The 21,427-nt window shown below is 39.4% G+C and overlaps 1 protein-coding gene across 1 annotated transcript in view; it reads left to right on the plus strand.

The window, feature by feature from the left end:
- galnt18a (UDP-N-acetyl-alpha-D-galactosamine:polypeptide N-acetylgalactosaminyltransferase 18a) overlaps nt 1-21,427 on the plus strand; it is a 122,428-nt gene that overhangs the window by 81,263 nt on the left and 19,738 nt on the right. The window contains exons 5-8 of the mRNA XM_046394070.1: nt 963-1,160; nt 4,572-4,686; nt 12,243-12,428; nt 14,080-14,217. Of these exons, the coding sequence (XP_046250026.1) occupies nt 963-1,160; nt 4,572-4,686; nt 12,243-12,428; nt 14,080-14,217 (637 nt within the window). The remainder of the gene's footprint in view (nt 1-962; nt 1,161-4,571; nt 4,687-12,242; nt 12,429-14,079; nt 14,218-21,427) is intronic.

A 21,427-nucleotide genomic window follows, 5' to 3' on the forward strand; every position in this document is an offset into this window, starting at 1 on the left:
GTCATTGGCAGTAAATTCACACCAACCACATCCTGTACTTTCTGTCAAATTAAATTTAAAACCCTGGGAATGGCTTACAAGGCTGAGCAGAGCGCGCTCCAATCGCTTTAGGACTTTCCATACCCGTCAGTCTCAGTGATTCTTCTCTGCCTTCCCTGAGGAGCCCTGGCCAGCACTCCTTCAGACCTTGATTCAGCTCCATCCTGACTCCTCGCTGGTGGATTGAACTTCCTAATCCAGCCAGGCCTGCAGACTTACTCCCTGGCTTCCCGTATGGACTGACAATCCCTGACAGTTTTCTATTTCATTCCTTTCATTTTCTTACCTTCTTTTTAACTAGGTTATCTGGCTTATTGTATTTATTTTAGTTTTTCTTGCTGTACTTAATGCCTTTTAACTTTGGCGAAGGAAAAACATTGGTAAAAGAATTTGCATTCTCTGCATTAACTGACTTAAACTAAATCAAGCAGGTAGATACACAACCACCATCATATCTCTGGCTTATAAAGTTGTTACATGGCTGGCTGTCTGTCTTGTCTGTCTGTCTGTAGCTTGGTTCTTGGCTGGCAGTGGGTAGGTTTAGCTTAGCTTTTTATTGTTGAATACAATTGCCACCTGCTGCTTAAATTGACACCTCATATATAGATATACAGACACTAGTCACTGACAGTACCAAAGGTTATGAATTAAACTGTTCAGATTTTCGGTTGCTGTCTGTTTTTTCGTCTCTCTGCCTTCCACTTCTCCTATGTGTGTGTGTGTGTGTGTGTGTGTGTTGTGTGGGTGTGCTCAGCCTGTTTTTTGTTCAAACAAAACATAGAGCTAAAAGAGGCTGAAAAGCTGCAAAGTTAGTGATGATTCTTGGTAACTTCGGTACCATAAGTATTTTTCACATTATCTCACATTATATTAACATTATCTACACCTCAAACACATTCCATCTGCGTTCTGTCGTCCCACAGGGCAGAACCTATCCTGCAGCGAATAAAGGAGGACCGGACCCGGGTGGTGTCTCCCTCTTTTGACAACATCAAGTATGACACCTTTGAGATTGAGGAGTACCCGCTGTCTGCTCAGGGCTTTGACTGGGAGCTGTGGTGTCGATACCTCAACCCACCAAAGTCCTGGTGGGCACAACACAACCACACAGCCCCTATCAGGTAAGTAACAGATTAGCTTTTGTTTTGGGCTGAACAAGAACAATGGGAAATTGAACAATCTTGAAAGAAAGAAAGTTTTGTTTCATTTCGGAAAATGTGCGTTTATCATGAAGGTAGTGAGACACCAGCAAAAAATCTGGCAGAGCAGTATTAATTATTAATAGACTGACTTGTAGCATACTGAAGTGGACTTGATAAGATCACTCACTAAGCTCATTATTTTTACATTATAATTTCTTGAACATTATTCCCCATGAATAATTAGCATGTATGTAAATTCTGAGAGTAGTGTCAATATTCTAACCCAAAAAAAACCTGTACGATGCTGCACAGCCAAACGCACAATATGTGTAAGATAAGATAGGCCTTCACACTGGGGAAATTCACAACAAAACTCAACAGAAGCAGGGGGGCAGTTATGTTTATTTACAAAGGAAAGCAAGCAGTTTTTGTCACAACTATTTCTGCTCATTGGAGGCAGTCAACAATGTGTATAGTCATTGTACATACTCTGAAATTGATATAATGATCCGATTCTTTAACACCATTTGCCAGGAAAACACAGCCAGTACGACAAAGACACCCTGCAGAGATTAAATAAAAAATAACCAGCAACAAAACTGCCTACTCACCAATATCAGCAAGAGGATAATACGTCTGTTGTTGTGGTTCATAGCATGCAGATCAATGGTGCGGTGTTTATAGATTTGGACAAAGACAAGAAGACATATCCTGCTCAATATTGTAATGGAGGAAGATGAATTCTCCCATTATTTATTCCTTTATCTTTTGAAGTACTTTTTCTCAGGTGCAATTTGTCACTGTCTTTGTTCACAATCACCATTTGTTGTCATTGTTTAACTAGTCTTAAGGTGGTTTTGCACATAGCAGTTATCAATCACTGAATGACTAAATATGTTATGTATCTAGGGGAAATTGCACCCCTAAAGTATAATGTCAACTATAGTATTGGCTTATCTGACTGGGTGTCTGACTAGGGTGTTTAATAAACATGCTTATGTCACAAAATAAAGCCAATAGCCTCCTTAGGGGGCCTAAAGTCAGGTAAGGATACTGTGTGAGGTGAATCCTAACACATAGACAGGAAACATCTCAAATATCATCCAGAAATCCGCTTAGAAATCTTCTGTCTGAACTTGATCATGTTTTTAAGTTTTCTTCAGTATCAAAGTGATAGTTGTCTGTACACTCATGGGTGCATTTCAAACAAGAACTACTAATAGTTGATCCTGCATACTTTTAATGTTGTCAGTTTGCTCAAATGTATAAGGATACCCAACTCAGAAGACCCAAAATATAAGGACATCCCTCAGGGACAGGATTTGAATTTAGAGAACCAGGGAGTTTGTTTGAAAACGCTAGATAATTGCTGCTGTTATAAGGGTGGGAGCGAAAAATTACTCACATACACACTCTGGACAGGATTCAGTGATCAGTCTATCAAAAACCATTAGGGGAATAAATCCTATCCAAATTGGACTAAACACATTTAAATCTCTCCAAGCTGGTGACCACACTGGTGACCTCAGTACTCCATGCATCACTTTGTCAGGCACATAGCATTCCCTTGGTAGACCCTATGGTGAAAATTTGAATATTATTAAAGTTAAAATGTTTGCCCGGGGTGAACCCAACATTTAAATTCAATATTTCCAGACTCTGCTGGTTACTGGTACAGCCTGAGCAACAGACTTCACGTACATCCAGCAGAACAAAGGAGCAGAGATAAGTTGCACAGTCTGTGGAAACATCTGATTCAAAGCAAACATGTCAGGAGAAAAGTTACACCTTTATTTTACAGAAATAATAACCTCGAGATGACTAATGGTGCTAACATGATCAGTTACTAGCTACTTAAAACTTAAGCTGTATACTGTAGCTTCTCCTGCAAGGTCATTACCACTGTTTCATGGTTGAAATCATGGTGGAAGAACAAGTGGTAATGATTTATATTCTTTATGAGATGGGTCGATTAGTGTTAGATCAGTTGGTTGGTGGGTTGGTTCTGGTTCACCTTCAGGTTGGGCGAGTTTGAGGCAGCTTAAAATAAAATATCACAGGTTCAGGCAGGCAGGTCAACAAGTTACAAAGCAGTGTTCTAAGTATGTTATTAATAACTTAAAGACACAGTGAATGCAATAGTCCATCTTCTGTCTCCTCTTCACTGTGTCATTCTCTCAGCCTCTCAAACACACACGCACGCACACCATTTGTTTGTTCATGTCTTGAGTTAAGGGTTTCTTATTATGTTGCTATTTATCAATAAAGAATGCTGGAACAATTTGTCTGTTGGTTTAGTTTAGATCTTCCCTGTACTTATAATGGGTTAGATGGGTGCATCATATTGTACATCACTATGCACATCGCTCCTACACAGAAACATGCAGAACTTATTCGCTAATATTGACATCATCCTCTTTCTCACAGGTGGTGATGGCTCCATCACTGATTTTAGCTACCTCTTGACTAGTAGCATTAGCTTTAGCATTAGCCTCTTTGCTGTTATTCACTTCTTCAGCCTGGCTAAAAAAGTGAATTTGTCAATTCGTGTGGCTGCCCACCTGCTGTTCACTTTGACATTTTAATGCTGACACATGTTTTTTTGTGGTTAAAAATTAAATTTGGTCGCATTTCAGGTTATAAAAGCACCATCATAATTGGTGATAAAAGTACTAGCCTCCATGTCCATCCACCACCCACCTTTTTCTCTCTCATGGGCAGCCCTGACTGTACTACTATAAAAATGACTTTGTTGAGTTTGAACAGTTCAGAATACACTGATACAGTGATATTTGATATATTAATTGTAATTTCATTGTGCTATTATGTGGAAGCTGCAGGGAAAAGAATATTTTCAGAGCCGGTGGTGGGAGTGCCTCGCTTCTATTAGCATTTTGGGTTTCAGAGTCTCTGGCTGTTTGACAATCTGTGTATCCACAGGGAAGAGAAATTCACACAAACAAGCTGTTTTTGCAGCGGTGCTGTATTTCATATTGATAAGAGGAGATGAGTGGGACTGGCAGCATGAATACTAATAGGAGTTATTTTTCACTCCTGTTGATTCAGTTTGATGTTGATGAAAGATCTGGTTGCATCCCCCCCACCAATTTCCTCAAAATGTCCTGAATTTGTTGTTTTAGGCGAAGGCATCATTTTGATACATGGATCATTTGTAAGTATAATGTACAGAAGGCATATGTGAAGAGCATCAAATATACAGACATCTTTAGGGTCGCGATGCCCGATATAAGGCTAATTGTGGGTTGGGATTGTACTTGTGTGTGTGTCTTCAGGAATATTATATATTTAAACCCCCAATTGCTTTGTATTTTTCTCAGTCTCAGTACAAAACTGACCTCCTCTTTTTCTTCCCTTCTCTCTCTGTTTTAGGAGCCCTGCTTTGATTGGCTGCTTTGTGGTTGACAGGAAGTACTTTGAGGAGATTGGCCTTCTAGATGAAGGCATGGAGATTTATGGTGGGGAAAATGTGGAGCTCGGCATCAGGGTGAGTCAGCTTGAGAACCTCCATCTTCTGATGAAGCATGTGCCAACACCACACATTTCTGTGTCCTAGGATGCACTGTGCAGTGTTATTGTGTCTACAGAGGAGGCATCCACTGTTGTCACCTTCCATATTGACATAGCCTGAATAGCAGACATCATGCAGAAATAAGAATGACCTTTCCTATGACAGAATGGGGGCTTTATCACTCATACATATTATTCATGGAGACTGACTCAACCACACAGAGCAGATTACTAATGATGTAGCAACAGCCAGATGATTCAGTGTAATAAAATTACATTAGAAATTTTTCTATAAAATGCAACTACGTGACCTGACATTTATAACATTGTGATGAATGTAATTTCTCTATTTTAATTATGCTGTAGCTTCTTGCAGTACTTAACATTAACAGATTTGGAATAATTTTCAGTGAGGTTAACTACAGTTATAATGTTAACAGTACTCCAGGGATTTTTTCTCCTATCTGACCTCCAGAGGCTCACGGCTCTGCAAAAGCACATTCTCTTGGGTCTGCAAATCAGTCCTAAGAGGACGTGACTGTTGGAACTGCTTCCAGACTGAATGGACACTTGAGACGTCTGAGGGAAACTGTTGACTCAGGCTTAGAGTGGAGTGATTTACAGTGTAGTGTCAGTGAAGTAAAGGTTTGATTATGAGCCCAGGCTCGAGTGAAGCTGATCCAAGCAACTGGGTTGAGCACACCTTGTGCTGTAAAGAAATTCTCCCAGACTTGACCGTGTCAGGTTCAGATTTACGGCTGTGGGCAGTTGATAAAGAGAAGATGGCTGGGTGACTGTTCAACTGTGCCTTCTGTCTTCACAAAAAGTAGGACACGTACCACCATGTATCCCCTTTTTCTTTTTCTTCTTTTTCTTCTAATCATGTTCAACAAAATATTCACACTGGAAGCCATCAGTGAACTGAACTGAATAGCAACTGATTCTAAATGCTAAAGACTTATGGGCCTTTTACACTATAGTACCTATGGCAATGTGGAATGAGATCTTGTCCTGATTTGCATTTATCTTACCATTTCAAGCGCTCCTAGTTGTGCTGAGCCGTGCCTCCGTCTCTGGAGTGGGGCCAAAGTGCACCCGGTCCACCCACAAGCAGATTGTGATGACGTCTTGCCCACTGTGACCAAGCTGTGAAGACCCCCCCTACTCCCCCTCAAATAAGCGTGTGTTGTGAGACTGGCGTGCAGAAGACCAGAGAGGAAGACGTTTTTAAAAAATCCCGGTGTTCAGCTCTCAGCGTCTAACTTGATCTCTGTAGTTTAGTTTCTAAACTAAACTACTTTGAGATATCTGCTTTATTACTGCTTGACCATGTTCAGCTGTAGATGTGTGTTAAGTTACTGCTGGTGAAAGCCCAGCATTTCCTGAAGGCTAGCCTTAGCAAAAATAAATGTGCTCAACAAAGGAATTACCTTAACTTTGTTAGCAACAATTCTTTGATACAGCAGTGATGAAGAGCACGAACAGAAGCAGCCACAGTGAGATGTTAGATGGAGAGCTGTAGATGTCAGGCTCTTGATGCACAGATCACAGGTGAACAACTTTACCTGCCGTGTTGTGTGATGGAAAAACACTCACAGCAAAAATCACTGGGGAAAAAACTTGTTTTTCCAGCATTATACAAATGCTCGTTTTCTGCTCACAGCCTAGATGAACCCACTGCTTTTAAACATTACATTATGACCTAAAGACAGCATGTCATCAGTCAAAGACCCACCTTCAAATGGGTGGCCCTGTTTTAATAGAGATGCAAATCCCTGACACACGAGACTGACGTGAGTCAAACCAAGCTAGCACATTTGACAGTTCCCTCAAGACGCCTAACAGTAAAGCAGATATGTTCTCTAAATTTAATATTTTTCTTCCAGTATTACCATAATCATTAATTCTGAAAAGAAAGAAATACAGCAGGATTTTTTGGGGGTGGACCAGCATCCAGTGGTCATTAGAAGAACTGCAACACAGGGCAGTGAGTGAGTGATCATCAGACAGATCGACATGTGGTGTCAGCCAATCCCTAAACCTGAGTGTTTGTGGAACTCCTACAGCTTTGTTCTAAATTTTTATCTTGACTATTTAAGCTTGATTTTATTTTTCAAAAAAATATATATACCTCTCTCATTTCATTTTATTCACTTATTTATAACGGTGCACATTAATCAACAGTTCTGTAAATGTGCTGGTAATGACCAGCACATTTTCACCTGCAGTCCTTTAATGTTATGAAATCTATGAAGTGATAAGAAACACACAACAGAAACAACAAAATTCCATGAAACGGCCACAGCCACGCAATCCATGGAGAGTGGTAATAAATACAAAGACCCTTGTCCCAAGACAACAATACAGGAGTACAGCAACAAGATATTTACTTTATAAGCTTATGAAGTTAAAGTAAAGATATTTATTTTAACTTTATAAGCTGCAGGAAATTTAGTTTCCCTGAGGGAGTCATCGCACAGGGATCAATAAAGTGGAGTCTAAGTCTGAGTCTAAGAAACACCATGTCAGCACATAAAAGGACAGCACCAGCAAAGCAATGCTGAGCTTAATTGTTTTTTGATACATGTAGCTATGCAGAGCAGCAATAAATAGTAGACATACATAAAATTCAAAAATCATTACACATTTCACAGTCCACACCACAGCCTTCATAAATAGTTTTTGAAAGTAGAGGTAAAAAGTTGATTACATCAAGGATATGCAAATTGGCATTTGACATAATCTAAAGGCTTCTAGACTACTGATTTCTCAAGCAGGTTTTAGTTCCTTTCTATATAGAGTGGATGGCAATACTGCATGAAAGCTTCAGTGGCACTGCAGTCTCATCTTAGGTTTATTCAGGTTGCTTTTTCCAGAATGTACAGTGAAGTAATGAAAAGAACAGTAACCTTGCACAGACTGATTCCATGCCATATTCATGCATCAATTAAAGATTATTGCACCAACTATGTATCATCACATGCTGATCGGTTAAACAACATTATGTACAGAGAGAAACAGCAGGGAATAGTAACAGTCCTCAGTGTTGGATGTTCTCTGCTAAGAGAGAGAATGCATCGTGGCGTTTCTTCAGAAATTTTAGCCCCATTTAATACAGATCACCCTCCACAGCTGTGTCTGTGACTTCATGCACAGTGACGCTGTGGTGAAGGTTTAGGAATCAGTTTGGGTCAGTCATGTTGCAGTGACGGCAGGAGCTGGCTGGTTCAGCTTCAGCTCAAATTATCAAAGGATACTCGTAAGATGAATTATGGCACTTTAAATATTCCTTTTAAAATGGCTTTGACCTGATATCATAAACATTATATGACATCATGAATATAAATTACTGATTCTGCCCAAGGCTTAAAGTGTCCTGTTGTTTTGGCACATTGTGGGTCATTGGCAGTAATGTGGTTCATAAAAAGCTTCTGTGTAGGGCTCGGCCTTGACTTTCTCCATAGGAGGCTTGAATGTCAGACCTCTACAGCCAAGTATTATGAGTCTGATAATGGCTTTGTCCTTAGCTCCTTGCAGTGCAGTGACCATGAATTCTTCTGCACCATCCAGAGAGGTTATTTTATGTTACAGATTTTTTTTTTGGCATATAATTCTAAAGCTCCTACTGTAGAGACAAATTGCTTGAACACCTGTTGCCATTAGCACAGAGAAGGTCTGGGTGGCTTATTCATCATAGCACAAGTAGCAAGGTCATGAACAGCCGGTCTCTCCGTGGGTGGAGATCTCAGCATTGCCACCACGCAGTCCATGTTTTTCTGACCCACATCAGATGGTCCCTCCAGCTGTCGGCAGCTCTGCCCACATTACACTATGGCCTATGCGCTGAAAGAGGGCCAAGAGTCATGGTCAGTGCTGCAAATCACTTGCTCTCTACAGTTATGACAACAAACTCTGAACTGAAATGAACACATTTTGGTGGAGATATACTTCAAATCTGCTGTTGAGCTTGTTGTGTGGTTGCCCCCTCACCCCCCATCTATCTATCTGTATGTGAGGTTTTTGAGCAGTTGAGAGGCAATAAAAGGTTACCAAGAACATCAGTGAACATACTGACATTTCACTACAGCAAACCCAGTGCCACAGTGGTATTTGAAGTCAGAACCTGACTTCAAATATAGACCCAACAAGCCTGCCTACATGCACGCAAACACATCATCAGTGTCAGTTATTTCGTAGCGCATAGTTTTGTCTATGAACACATCAAGTGTGACAAGAAAAAGTCAATATTTCCATTTTTTGCTAAAGTAGCAGCCTGCACTGGAAAAGATCCCTTTGCAGATCAATGATTATGTAAATCAGCAGTGATATTTTGACAGAATCAGTGCTGCATATGTGTGTCTCGAGGGCATTGCTCTTACTCTAACTAATTCATTTTGTGTTGAGTTCAACCCAAGGTTTAAGTCAGAAACCAGCCAGCTTGTTCTATTTCTGTATCCCTCATTCCAAACACAAGCCCCTTTTGTTATCAGTGATGGCATTTTTTTCTCACAGTTTCTGCAGAAGCACTCCCTATCTCTGGTCTGCATGCTCCTATTGTGATAAAGATTACTTTTATGACGCTTCAACTGCGCCGCGTCGTATTATTGTGCATATTTAGTGCTCATTGTCTCATGTCGTCTTTTTTATCACAATGGGCGGTCGTCCTCAGCGTGATTTATAATTCACAACTTCATTTGTTGTTGCCTTTCGCCTCTCATTTTCTCATTAAAAACTTTTAAAAACACAAGTCCGCGAGCAAGATTTGTTCCACATTAAACCAAAGAAGACAGACTGAGAGACAATTAGGGATGTAAATGTGCTGCGTCTTGTCTTGGTGACACACACATACAAATCAACCAAGCACAAGTTCCAGATATTGGATGTCAGTGCACAAACATAAACTGCTACAATGTCAAAATGATGTTTGGTGATGTTTCCTGCTTAACAGTTGGTGCATGACCCTGTTTGATCTCGCAGGAGAGAGCTTTTTATTTAGAGCTTTTGGGGAGGATGATTCAAGAATACGAGGAAAGGTCGATATTCTCTCTCTCCCTCTATTTCACTCTCCTCCTTTCTCTATACTTCCCACTTTATCTCCCTTTATTTTTATCTCTTCACCTTCCCTGCTTTATGTTTCACACTCTTCCTGAATCTCCACTCTTTCTTTGACTGTCCGTTTTGTTTCTCGTCTCATTCTCTATCTCGCTGTGCACACCCACACGCTCAGACACAGATTGTTATGCTCGAAGAATAGCTCCTTATACTCTAACCCCGTGTTGTAAATCCTTTATAGAGAACGTTGAGGTATTTCTGAGGGAAGCGTGTATTATCTCAGAATTTGGCTGTAGTTTGTGCTCCTGACTGGGCGCTGAGCCAATGCTACAGTTTCGCTGTTGCTCTGCTGTGGCTCTCTGCTTTGGAAGGATACGGGGAAGGAGGCCGGCTGGCAGGAGGGATTACAGTGCAAACACACAAACAACATGCAGGACTGGAAAAGAGAGAACACGGGTTTCTATTTAAACCAGCAGTTTGTTTTGTCAGTACACTGAACTCCTAATGGGCCTGCTGCAGAATTTTTTTGTATATTAGTATAATTTAACTTTTATGAAAGAGTCAGAGATGCATGCTATAGGGCTGTTACAATATCAGATTTTCACTACTATTACCGGCTGAAAGAATTCACGATAATTTAATTCTATCGGTCAAATTCATTTTTAATTCTCGTTATTGTGTGTTTTGTGTCTTTTTTTGGCAAATGAATTACAGTCAAAACATGAGCGCAGGAGTATCTGCAACATAACTGTACAAAAGCATACAAAAACAAACAACAACGTAATGAATAGTGAAAAGGCATCTAGATTAACTGATAAAGATCAACAAGAAATAAAAACAGCAGTGCCCCATTTACAAGATACTATCATATATGTATGAATGGACATCAAAGAACAATTAGAGTCTGAAGATGAAGTGGCAATTAATTCAATAGAAAACTGAAAGACATGTTAATTCAAGTGCTGAGAGATGAGTCAGTCAAAGGGAAAGTGCTAAAAGGAGTTGGGGATTCTGTTGGCCTTCCAGTATTAAGAGGAGATGAAGTCATGCAATTAATTTAGCACAAAGTGTCAGTGTTGAAGTGTCCTCACTAAAAGCATTAAGGACTGTCTGTTAAGAGATGAAGGCAGTGTCACTGTCATTTGACACATAAGCGCACTGAGAGCAGTTTAAATGTCATTTGAAGAATAAGACCTATAAAATCAGTAGCTACGTCAGCTATAAGCTGAAAGCAGTTGAAGTGTAAGAGACAAATGCATTTGAAATAACTGCTGACATTGAAGCAGTAAAAGTAGGAGATATTTTAAATTGCACACTGCAAGGATTCTTTTGGAATTTGTTTTGGAAGTATACAGGGAAAGAGACTAGCCTGCAGGAAGGATTATAGCACAAAAACACAAACAAAGTGCAGGACTTGAAAAGAGAGAAGAGTTGTGTCTGTTTAAACCAGGACTTTGGTTAGTAGACTGAACTCCTAAGGTGCCTGCTGCAGAATCTTGAGCAGTGCCTTAGTGCAAATGAATCCTGTTTTACTTTATAAAAGATTAAAATGTTGTGTTACCATGGCTGACTGCATATTGTAACTGCAACAACAAAAGGCTTCATTTTCTAAAGAACATTTACTGTTTGCTTCCTATTTCCTGTGTGAGTGAAACAATCAAAAAAATGACAGTCAAAACACAGTTGGTATAGGAAGTGTAAATGGCAGCTAAAATGAAAGTGCTGAAAGAAATTTCATTGTAAGTACTGAATGAAGTTACAGATTTAAAAGCGCTAAAAGGTGTTGAAATTGCCAAAGACTGATAAATTGAGCTGGAAGTTTCAGTTAAATTGCAATCACTGAAAGAGATGGACTGTCAGTAAACCAAATAAAAATAGTGAAACGGTCAGAAACTGTAAAGAAATAAATGCAGGTAAAATGTCAGCAGTTGAAATATCAGTGTGAGAGAGAGAGAGATGAAAACACATGAAAATCGAAGTAACCTTAAGACTTTAATGCTGGCTGTGGTGCTGGGCACACATTGGAGCTCATTTACCTCCAACATACCCATGCTGATATACCTGTAACATAGTACATTTAAAATGAATATAGGCCTCGTATAGTTACTATAAAGCATGCCAGACACCTGCACACTTGTGTTCAATTCATCTTGAAGCAAATCCCATCTTTTTTTATATTTCATGGGCCTGTCATGATGCGAGCTAGGCCTGCATAGACATACTTGACAGCTACCACTGTTAACAAACTGCAAAACATAGCAAGCACTTGGGTGAACATTCTCACTGTGTTCCTGTGATACCTGTGAAACCTTTCTGTTCACACAAATTCTATCAAGCAGGCTGAGTTACAGTAAGGATTTTATCCCCTATTTAGAGAATAGATGTTTAACTGGCACATACCTGGCAGTTGAAAATATATACACCTTTATTTTGGAAGTCTCTGCAGTCGCTAATGTGTGTGTATTTTTGTGTGTTACGAAGGTGTGGCAGTGTGGTGGCAGCGTGGAGGTCCTGCCCTGTTCCAGGATTGCGCACATTGAGCGTGCCCACAAACCCTACACAGAGAACCTGACAGCCCACGTGCGCCGTAACGCTCTGAGGGTGGCTGAGGTCTGGATGGACCAGTACAAGAGTCACGTCTACATGGCCTGGAATGTTCCACTACAGGTAAGCAGACAGCATACATGTGTGCCAAGAGAATGGCAAGCTGAAGCTGAAGCGCACTTAGGTTCTGCAGCAGGACGATGATCCAAAGCACACTAGCAAGTCCACCTCTGAATGGCTTAAGAAAAACAAAATGAAGAATTTGGAGTGGCCTAGTCAATGTCCCGACCTGAATCCGATTGAGATGCTGTTAAAAAGGTGGTTCATGCTCAAAAACCCTTCAGTGTGACTGAATTACAACAACTCTGCAAAGATGAGTGGGCCAAATTTCCTCCACAGCGCTGTAGAAGACTCATTCCCAGTTATTGCAAACGCTTGATTGCAGTTGTTGCTGCTAAGGGTGGCCCAACCAGTTATTAGGTCTAGGGGGCAAACACTTTTTCACACAAGGCCATGTAGGTTTGGATTTTTTTACTCTCTTTAATAATAAACACCTTAATTTAGAATCTGCATTTTGTGTTTATTTGTGTTATCAAAAAAATAAGAAATCACAAAGGGCAAATACTTTTTCATACCACTGCAAATAAATCTATGTATGTAGATGCATACTATGCTACCTACTGCACTGTATTATAGCTGTGCAATGAACTGTATTTTTCTTGCCTTAAAACATTACCAGATATTACTCTCCGCCATTACCGTCTCCTCTGCCCTAACTCATAGCATAAGCACCTAAATACAAATGGATAAGTAGACCTGGTCCACTTTTTCATTTGTATTTATTAATGCTGTTGTGGAGCAGCACCAGAAACAGAGCTGGGTGAGAGGGCAGTGCAACTGGACTCACCAGGCCCTCAGTAAAAATGTCCAGATCATGACCGAACATTGCCTCCAAGATTGGGAGAGGCCTGCGCTGTACAGTCAATACAAAGTAGTATCACATGCCACGGCTATCTTCTCTGATGTTTACTTGCCATCTCTTGACTGGGGCTCCAGTATGTCCTCAGCTCTTTGCTGTTAACCACGTCCGTTCTGTGAAAACAGTGCTGCTCACATCTACTGTTCCCTACTGTGGGTTTCCAAATAGCAATTATATTTTTATTGAATTATTATTATTATTATTGTTATTATTATCAGTTATCTTTATTCATTTTATGCAATATCTGCAAATAGTGGAAAATGCCTAAGGTGATGTTCTCATGTTGTGTGTTGTATCCAGCCAATGGTACACCCGATTTACAACAGTTTAAAGCAGAAAAACAGGATATTCTTAGATTTGAGAAACTGGAACCAGGAAATGCCTGGAATTTGGCTTTGACTCAAACAATCAATCAATAACCAAATGTGGCTGGTTTATTCCTCCATCTATTTTTTCTGATTATACTTGCCAGCAGCAGCCCACTTGAGGTCCAGAGTCCAATTTCTTTTTATTTTCCACTATAGACTAAAACTATTCTTTTCACTTCCTCACTGAATGTCTCTTTTCTATTTGTGATTGCTTTGATGTGTTACTCAGTTTTTATTTCAAGCTCTTATATTGTCATTCTAAGGACACACTCTTGCAAAAATGACCGTGAGGCCCTAAATTCCACACTTGTTACATGAGAGATTAGGAACTTGAAGCTTGTTGTGCTTATTGTTTTGTTTGAGATAAGCCTATAAATGAAATATCAAAAATGTAAACTCAGATGTATGTATTTATTTCCTTCTGAAGAACTCAGGAATAGACATCGGGGACATTTCTGAGAGAAAAGCCCTGCGATCCAGACTCCAATGCCGACCATTCAACTGGTTCCTCTCCAACATCTACCCCGAGCTCCGCTCCTACAGCGATACAGTTGCTTATGGAGTGGTGAGTTCAACTTTCTTCCTGGTTCTCAGGACTCCTAAACATTTCCAGTCTATGTTGAACAATTAACTTGTTAAAGATGCAGTATATGTACGACTTGGCTACCTGTCAAATTCATGTTTATACTCAATACATACAAATAAAGAGCAGCATGGTGCTAATTGTAGCTGGCATAAGCTAATTAGCTCAGTCATCTATGCAGGGGCAAGGGCAGTGTTGGTATTGTTCACACTGCTAACACAGGAGCTGTGGATCACCAGGAGGAGGAGTTTTTCAAACCTGGGGATGTCTACTCCTGGTGGTAAATGCTGTTGGGGAGCAGCAGCAGAATGAACACCAGAAACTGAGCTGGACCAGAAGGCAGTGTAACTGGACTCAGCAGACCCTCAGTAAAAATGTCCAGATCATGACCGAACACAGCCCCCAAGACTGATAGGGGCCTGCACTGTATAGAAAGTGGTATCACGAGACAAGGCAGGGCTAGCTGGTTAGCATGCTAACTTCAGTAGAGATCTCTGCAACACAGAATGTCAAGACTGTTTAATTTTTGTTAATTTTTGAACTAAATTCTTGCATTTTTCCCATTTAATTACACTGCAGTTCATTCGATATAGAAGTCTACAAGAGCAAGATCATAAAGTCTGGATCACAACCAACAGTTCAAGAAACACTACACTGTATATTCTCTCACTCAGTCCCCACTGGTGGCTGCACATACAGAAAGCAGAACATAAAGTATTCAGGAGTATTTGAATTCATTATGAAGTAGAAACAAGACACTCCTTTAACTTTATCAAAAATTAATATTGCTTTGTTGTCGCAGCTTACCACCAATTCTATTAAAAGTGTGTGAACATATTTGTATGTCTTTTCTCTTGTCACATTTCAGCAAAAAGGCAACATTGCTTAGAAAAGCCCTTAATGGTGTAATGCCTTAATAATGCAACCAAAGTATTATTAGTCAGATAAAGAAACGAAAGTGTTGCACTTTGCTGTCATATTTTTGACTATTGTGATTACTATTTTCTTTTCCATAATATTTTAAGGGCGGTGCCATAGGTCTTTCTCTGTTTCAGTAATATTTCACTTAAGCTGTTCTTTTTTCCTTTTTTCTTTTTTTTTTTGCTGTGTTGCCCAATGCAATTAACAATATATTATCACATTGATAACTGGTTTTGGGGAATGTTAGCGAGCAGTTGCCTATTTCCACAGCCAGAAGACACAAAGCAACATGAGCACACTTAGGCTCTGGGTAAAGCAAATTTAAAGCCAAATCACAACAAAAGTTACAACAGCAAAAGAGTCGCATTTGTGTCTGTTTGTGTTCTATTTGTGTAGCTTATGTGGCTGTTCAACTGCTAAATCTTCCACCTTGTTTCCAGCTAGTCACTAACTGACTCGTGTTTGCGTGTTGCTGGACAGTGGACAGTTTTCCCCTGAAAACAACTGCCTGCTGCAGCTATGAGGGCATAAACCAGTGAAGTTACTGGCAATACTAACTAAAAAGCAGTCAACAATATGATCCACCATTAACATGAAAATATTGATCCGAGCAAGATATTTAATTGGAAAATCATTGTAGGATTGTCTATGGTTTTTAACCAAAAACTGAATACTGGAGAAACACTTTTAGTTGTGTGCTAAGCAAGAATGGCACAGAGACAGCATAAACACCTCCCACGACTAAAGTTTTCCCTTAAAACATAACATTTAATGCTATTTCAACCTGCAGTGCCTTAGCTTGTCCAGTAACGCTTAGGCTAAATGCTAGGCTATAAGGTTGGCACTAAAGATTTAAATCTGAAATGCCTTTGCGATATTTTCGTCATTCTTCATTCAGACTTAGTTTAATTTGGAGGTCAGGCATGCGTTCATTCAAAGGGTTTTATTGTGTGGCCAGATAGTTTATAGAAACCAACCCAAATCTGTGCAGTTGCAGCCATGTGATAAGCACTGAAATAGTTCTGAAACACCTTTACTTTTTCAAGCTGTAAAACTTTAACTTTTCCATTAACGCTGAGACTAATTGCACGCAAACATGGGATATATACAATACTTCTGTGCTGGAAGAGCTCACTTCAAATCACAGCAGCAGGGTGTTGAAAGGGTGAACCTTTTTACGCCACTTAATTTCTGCATGGCTATTTCTCTCTTCAGCTAACGACTGTGGGAGGACTTTGCATAATTGAAAAATGACAGTAATCTGTTGAAAGCTGAGCAGATTCATACCGCCGCTCTGACTGCTCCTGCTGATAGAGGAAGAAAAATGAATATTTCTTTGCTTAGTCCAAGTCCTAATAAATTATTAATTTCAATTTTGATTGTAATTTTTGATTTTGGCCTCATTTTAACCTTTTACACTTATCACTTGAGTGTGGATATAGTTTGAGTCATCTCTCTTATGGGTTTGAATATTACCATCAGGCAGAAACTGTTTTCTTCTAGTTGAAACTGTTTTATTCTTTCTTCTGCATGACATCAAGTCTGTCTTGGACGAGAAGAAAAGGTACAACTTGATGGGTAGAAAAAGGCTGGTATGATTCTACTTTATAGCAGCAGCAACTGAGTCTCTAGCTTTGAAAACAGCCTCTGTGCCACCTCTTGTGTCTGTCATACAGCAAATACTTCTGAGCTAGATGGAGCTATTGGTTGACACTACTGAGCATGTGCGGGGGCTCGGCTTTAAACACGTGAGATGAAAGCGTTGCCACAGTGACATCTGAGGTGTAGATATGAAGTTTACATATTTGACAAAAACAAACTCTCACAGGAGATAGAAGTTGGAGAGTGTTCCGGTGTGGTGTCGTCTGAGGATGTCATTTATACGCTCTTATTTAACATGAGACATAAGCTGGATGAATGCACTACTCACACAAGGAAAATGTTAAACAAAGAGGAGATATTATATTAATATTTGCCAGGCTTTTTTAAATGAAACACAGTCGCACAGTGTGGTGAACTGTTTCACTAGTTTGACATTGCTTTGGTTGATATTTTTAGATAGTCAAACATTTTTAGCCACGCTAGTATCATGGTTGTAGATCAGTCTGTTGGTACTGTTGGGTGGACTGAACATTTTTATTTGTTCAATACTTTGGTTTATGACCTGCAAATCTAATGAAATTCTCATCAGCCTCAGCTATACTTGGTGTTTTGGCTAATTAGCAAGTGTTAGCATGCTAGCATGCCACACTAAGATGTGAATTTAGTACACAGTAGCTATAACAGTTGTGTTTTATGTACATTAGCATTGTCATTGCCAGTATGTGAGCATGCTAACATTAGTTCAAAGTACTGTGTCATCTAAGCACAGCCTCACAGAGCCGCTAGCATCACAGTTGACTAAATCCTGAACTTAACAACCATATGTGCCAAAACACTTATTTCACACTATGCATCTGCAAAATGGTCATCAACAGCTCTTTTGATTTGTTTTCATACAATATCTGCTTTTGAAAGCACCTACAATCTGAATAAATGATTTATGACCCTTAAAAACCTTTGGTTAAGCAGTTCTTTTAGTTAAATTTTGAAAATTTTACTCAAGGCACAGGACAATTGCTTTATTAATATTAAAGGAAAACCATTTTCTATCATTATAAGTTTAAACAAAGTGCTTTTGCTGCATAAACCCAACCACATGCATTATTCAGGAAGCAATCCCTGACCTCCGGTGGCAAAGTCTTGGACTTGATATGCCTACTGTCCTCCCTGTGACTCTAGTTCAAACTGTAGCAATTTTAACTTGGATAAATGATGTCATTGAACATAATCCAAGCAGTAATTACCTTTTCCTCAAAGTGGATTTCGCAAAACAAGTTAGTGCATGGGCATAATTTCAAGGAGATACAGCACTGGATATTTTGGGACAGCAGGGTCGAGTTAGCATGTCCCTTTATTGACAGAACCAGATTCCAGTCTTTGTTTTGACAAGCATTAAACTTTCTGTTGTGCCCTTGAGCAATAAACTGAACCCCAACAGCTGCAGGGCTGCTGCTGTGTAGCTGAGCCTCAGCTGGTGGGTTGCAGCAAGTAAACTGAGGTAAAGATGTAACCAGTCTATCTATCTGAACAGTGAGTGGGATGACTTGCACTATTCAGGCAGATGGTGAAAAAAAGGCTTTTGCCATTTGTGTGTAAAAGAGATTAGCAGAAAATTAAGGTCTCCCCTTTTGTTCACTCATCATAAACTCCAAACATTGCACCTCAGGGACTCAGTTTGGTATGAGTCTGGGATGCAGCCAATAAGCCTCTTCATTCAGGTTTAGATATTAATGTTTGTATTTTGCTAACATTTATGAGGAATGGTAAAGCAGACCTAGGCTCCAACCGCAGAGCTTGAATAGACAAATAGGCATTTCTATTCAAATCACCACTCTTTAAAGGTCACTTTAGTGGCATGACGTCAGATGGCCACCGCAGAATGATTACTGTGGAATGTGCTGTGGAAGTAAAGGTGTAATGTGTGAGACTAAGAAAGCTGAACTTCAACAGATCCTGAGCATTTCAAAGGCAGCCACAACATTCAGGCTTTCTGTGTTTTGTTTATTTGCCAGAGAAATAATACTGGCCCTTACAACCCATAAGCTGCTTTTAAAAATGTGTTAATGAATATTTGTACCATTGAGAGAAATATGTGGTTGTGATTTGAAAGGTGTCACTGTATTATATCAGTATTATCAACCAGCTCTGAAGCTGACCTTTTTTACCTCGTTTCCATCAACAGCAGACACAGTTAGTAGCTAGTGGGTAAACATAGTGGAGTGTTCAGCAGCTAAAGAGACATATTATTTCTCAGGCGCAGAGACCAAAACAAGGCAAAAATGCCTGAAAGCACTGGACTCACATCCATCAGGTGGCCATAAACACTCCAACCAGATGATGATCTTACTGCCTTATATAGGCAACTTTTTTGGTTCTGCACTTCTTAGTTATACAGTTCTGCTTCCTAGTGGCCAAAAACACATGAAACGTTAAGTGAAAATACACAGTGGTGATCATGAGCTTATGATAAAATACTTATATAATAAAATAAATACCCTAAAATAAATAACTTAATTACAGACATGAAGAGGTAACTACATCTGAGCCGAACACCTTTTTAAATTAATTTAAACCCCACCCCAACCCTTTTTTCCTTTTGCTTACCCCCAAAATGACTCAATCCATGAGTGAAAACGGTGATACAGTCCAAACCATGAGTTCTCTGATCCACTGCACCCCAACCAGCTAGTGAATATAGGTGTTTATCTGTCATATGGTTTTTTTTTGTTTTTTGTTTTTTTTTTTTGCTTGAAACAGCTCATTGGAGAATTTGTTGAGAGCGAGTGATGAAATTGAACCAACACAGTACATTTTTGGGCTAGAAAACAAAACAATGAGCTTTAGACGCTGTAAAAAGCTGGAGGGAACTGCAGAATCTCAGCTGATAATTCTCTGGGGTCATTGCTACAGTACAATCAACCATTACAGAAGGAGTCATATGTCATTATACAAATATAAATTATGACCACTTTAAGGATATACCTCTGTAGATTTGATTGCCATTGCCATATAATCATCTAAATACCAGATACAAATGTCACCAAAGCAAACATGAATTCACTCAAATCAAACATCTGAAATATCCAGTATTAACTAACAGGTCCTAATGTTATCATTATAAGCCCTAATCTGTAAGTGTGTCCAGAAGAAAATTGTTGTGAATCCATAAAATGTTACAATTTAACTGTAGCAAGAAGAACCACTGCAACACAATTTTTTCATAGCAGACTTTTTCACATTCACCTCAAGCAACACTTGTCGCTTGTTGTTTGTTTTATAATATGGCTACTACTACAGTAATACTGACTGACATGAAACTGCTCTTAAAGGATCATTCCTGTTGAGTTAAACATAGGTTGGGTATTATCAGCTGCGACTATATTGCACTTATGAGGTTATTTGCGTTTGCTTTTGTCCAGGAATTACACTAACTTACAAACTAACTCTGATGCATTTACAGCTATGTACACCATCCCATTATTAAACTGAAGCAGATCCACCAAGTTGAATTTTCCTTCAGAGTACAGTATGTCTACATGTTTGAAAGAACAAGGACAAACTGAGGTGTATTGATTGTACTGTGTTAATTAAGACATATTGTGCAATTAGTCTATAATTCTTATTGGAATATAGCCAAATTATAGGAGTAACCTGCCATCCAAAAAGTGCAGATGCTTTTCCTTTTTGAAATATTACTCTGCAGATGCCAAAAAAGGTGAAGGGTAGTGTAAAGTGGTTGTATGACTTTCACCTGGCAAGCAGTAGGCTAATTAACTGACAGTGGTTGATATTCACTGTAGCCACACACTGAAAGCCATGTAGTGTTCTACTCTATCATAAGGAGTGATTAATAATGCAGAGACAGAGAGAGAAAGACAGATAAAGGGGAGAGAAAGATGTCGGAAGAAAGAGAAAGACACACTTGCTTGTATTCTACACCAAATTTACATTCTGAAAACACATCTACAAATGAAGTCTGATACTTGTTATTAACTGAAAGAAATATTTAAATAATTGTAAATGTGTCTCTATCAGACAGTAAGATGAGAAGAATGATATCAGTCTTGTCTGTATAGAAAGAGTAGAGCTGGAGTGTTTAGCCTAGCTTAGCAAAAAGACGATCAGCTATCCCAGTTCTGCCCGACTACCCCTGAAATGGTTGTTTCTACCTTGTTCATGCATGTTTTAAACAACAGAGACACAACGTATGAATTACACAGCTTTTAAGATGATGGCGTGTGTGTTTTTTAGCAGCTGGTGTAGCTGTTTATTCCTGCCTCCAGTACTTTATTCTAACATGCACTTAACTCTTCCTGACTTGAGCTGCAAACTGAACACACAGACATGAGACCAATCAGTCTTTTCATCTCATTCTCAGAAAGAAAGCTAACACGAGTATTACAAGTACCAAAATACTTAACCATTCCTTCAAAGAAATCTAAATAAAGTCCCTAAAGCTGAAAAACATCGCTGGAAACCACAACAGATTTATTGCAATCCTTCCCAAGAGAAAAACAAACAAAATAAACCTGAAGATGACTATCTATTTTCTTTCGACCATTTTTACCGTTTTTTAAAATCAAAGGCTGCTGACGTTCCGAAATTGCATCAAGTGAGGAGAGCAGTTTTGTTAACAGTGCCTCAAATTTGATAACTAAATGTGCGAGAG

The sequence above is a fragment of the Scatophagus argus genome, chromosome 7 (genome assembly GCF_020382885.2).
Source record: "Scatophagus argus isolate fScaArg1 chromosome 7, fScaArg1.pri, whole genome shotgun sequence".
Lineage (NCBI taxonomy): Eukaryota > Metazoa > Chordata > Actinopteri > Scatophagidae > Scatophagus > Scatophagus argus.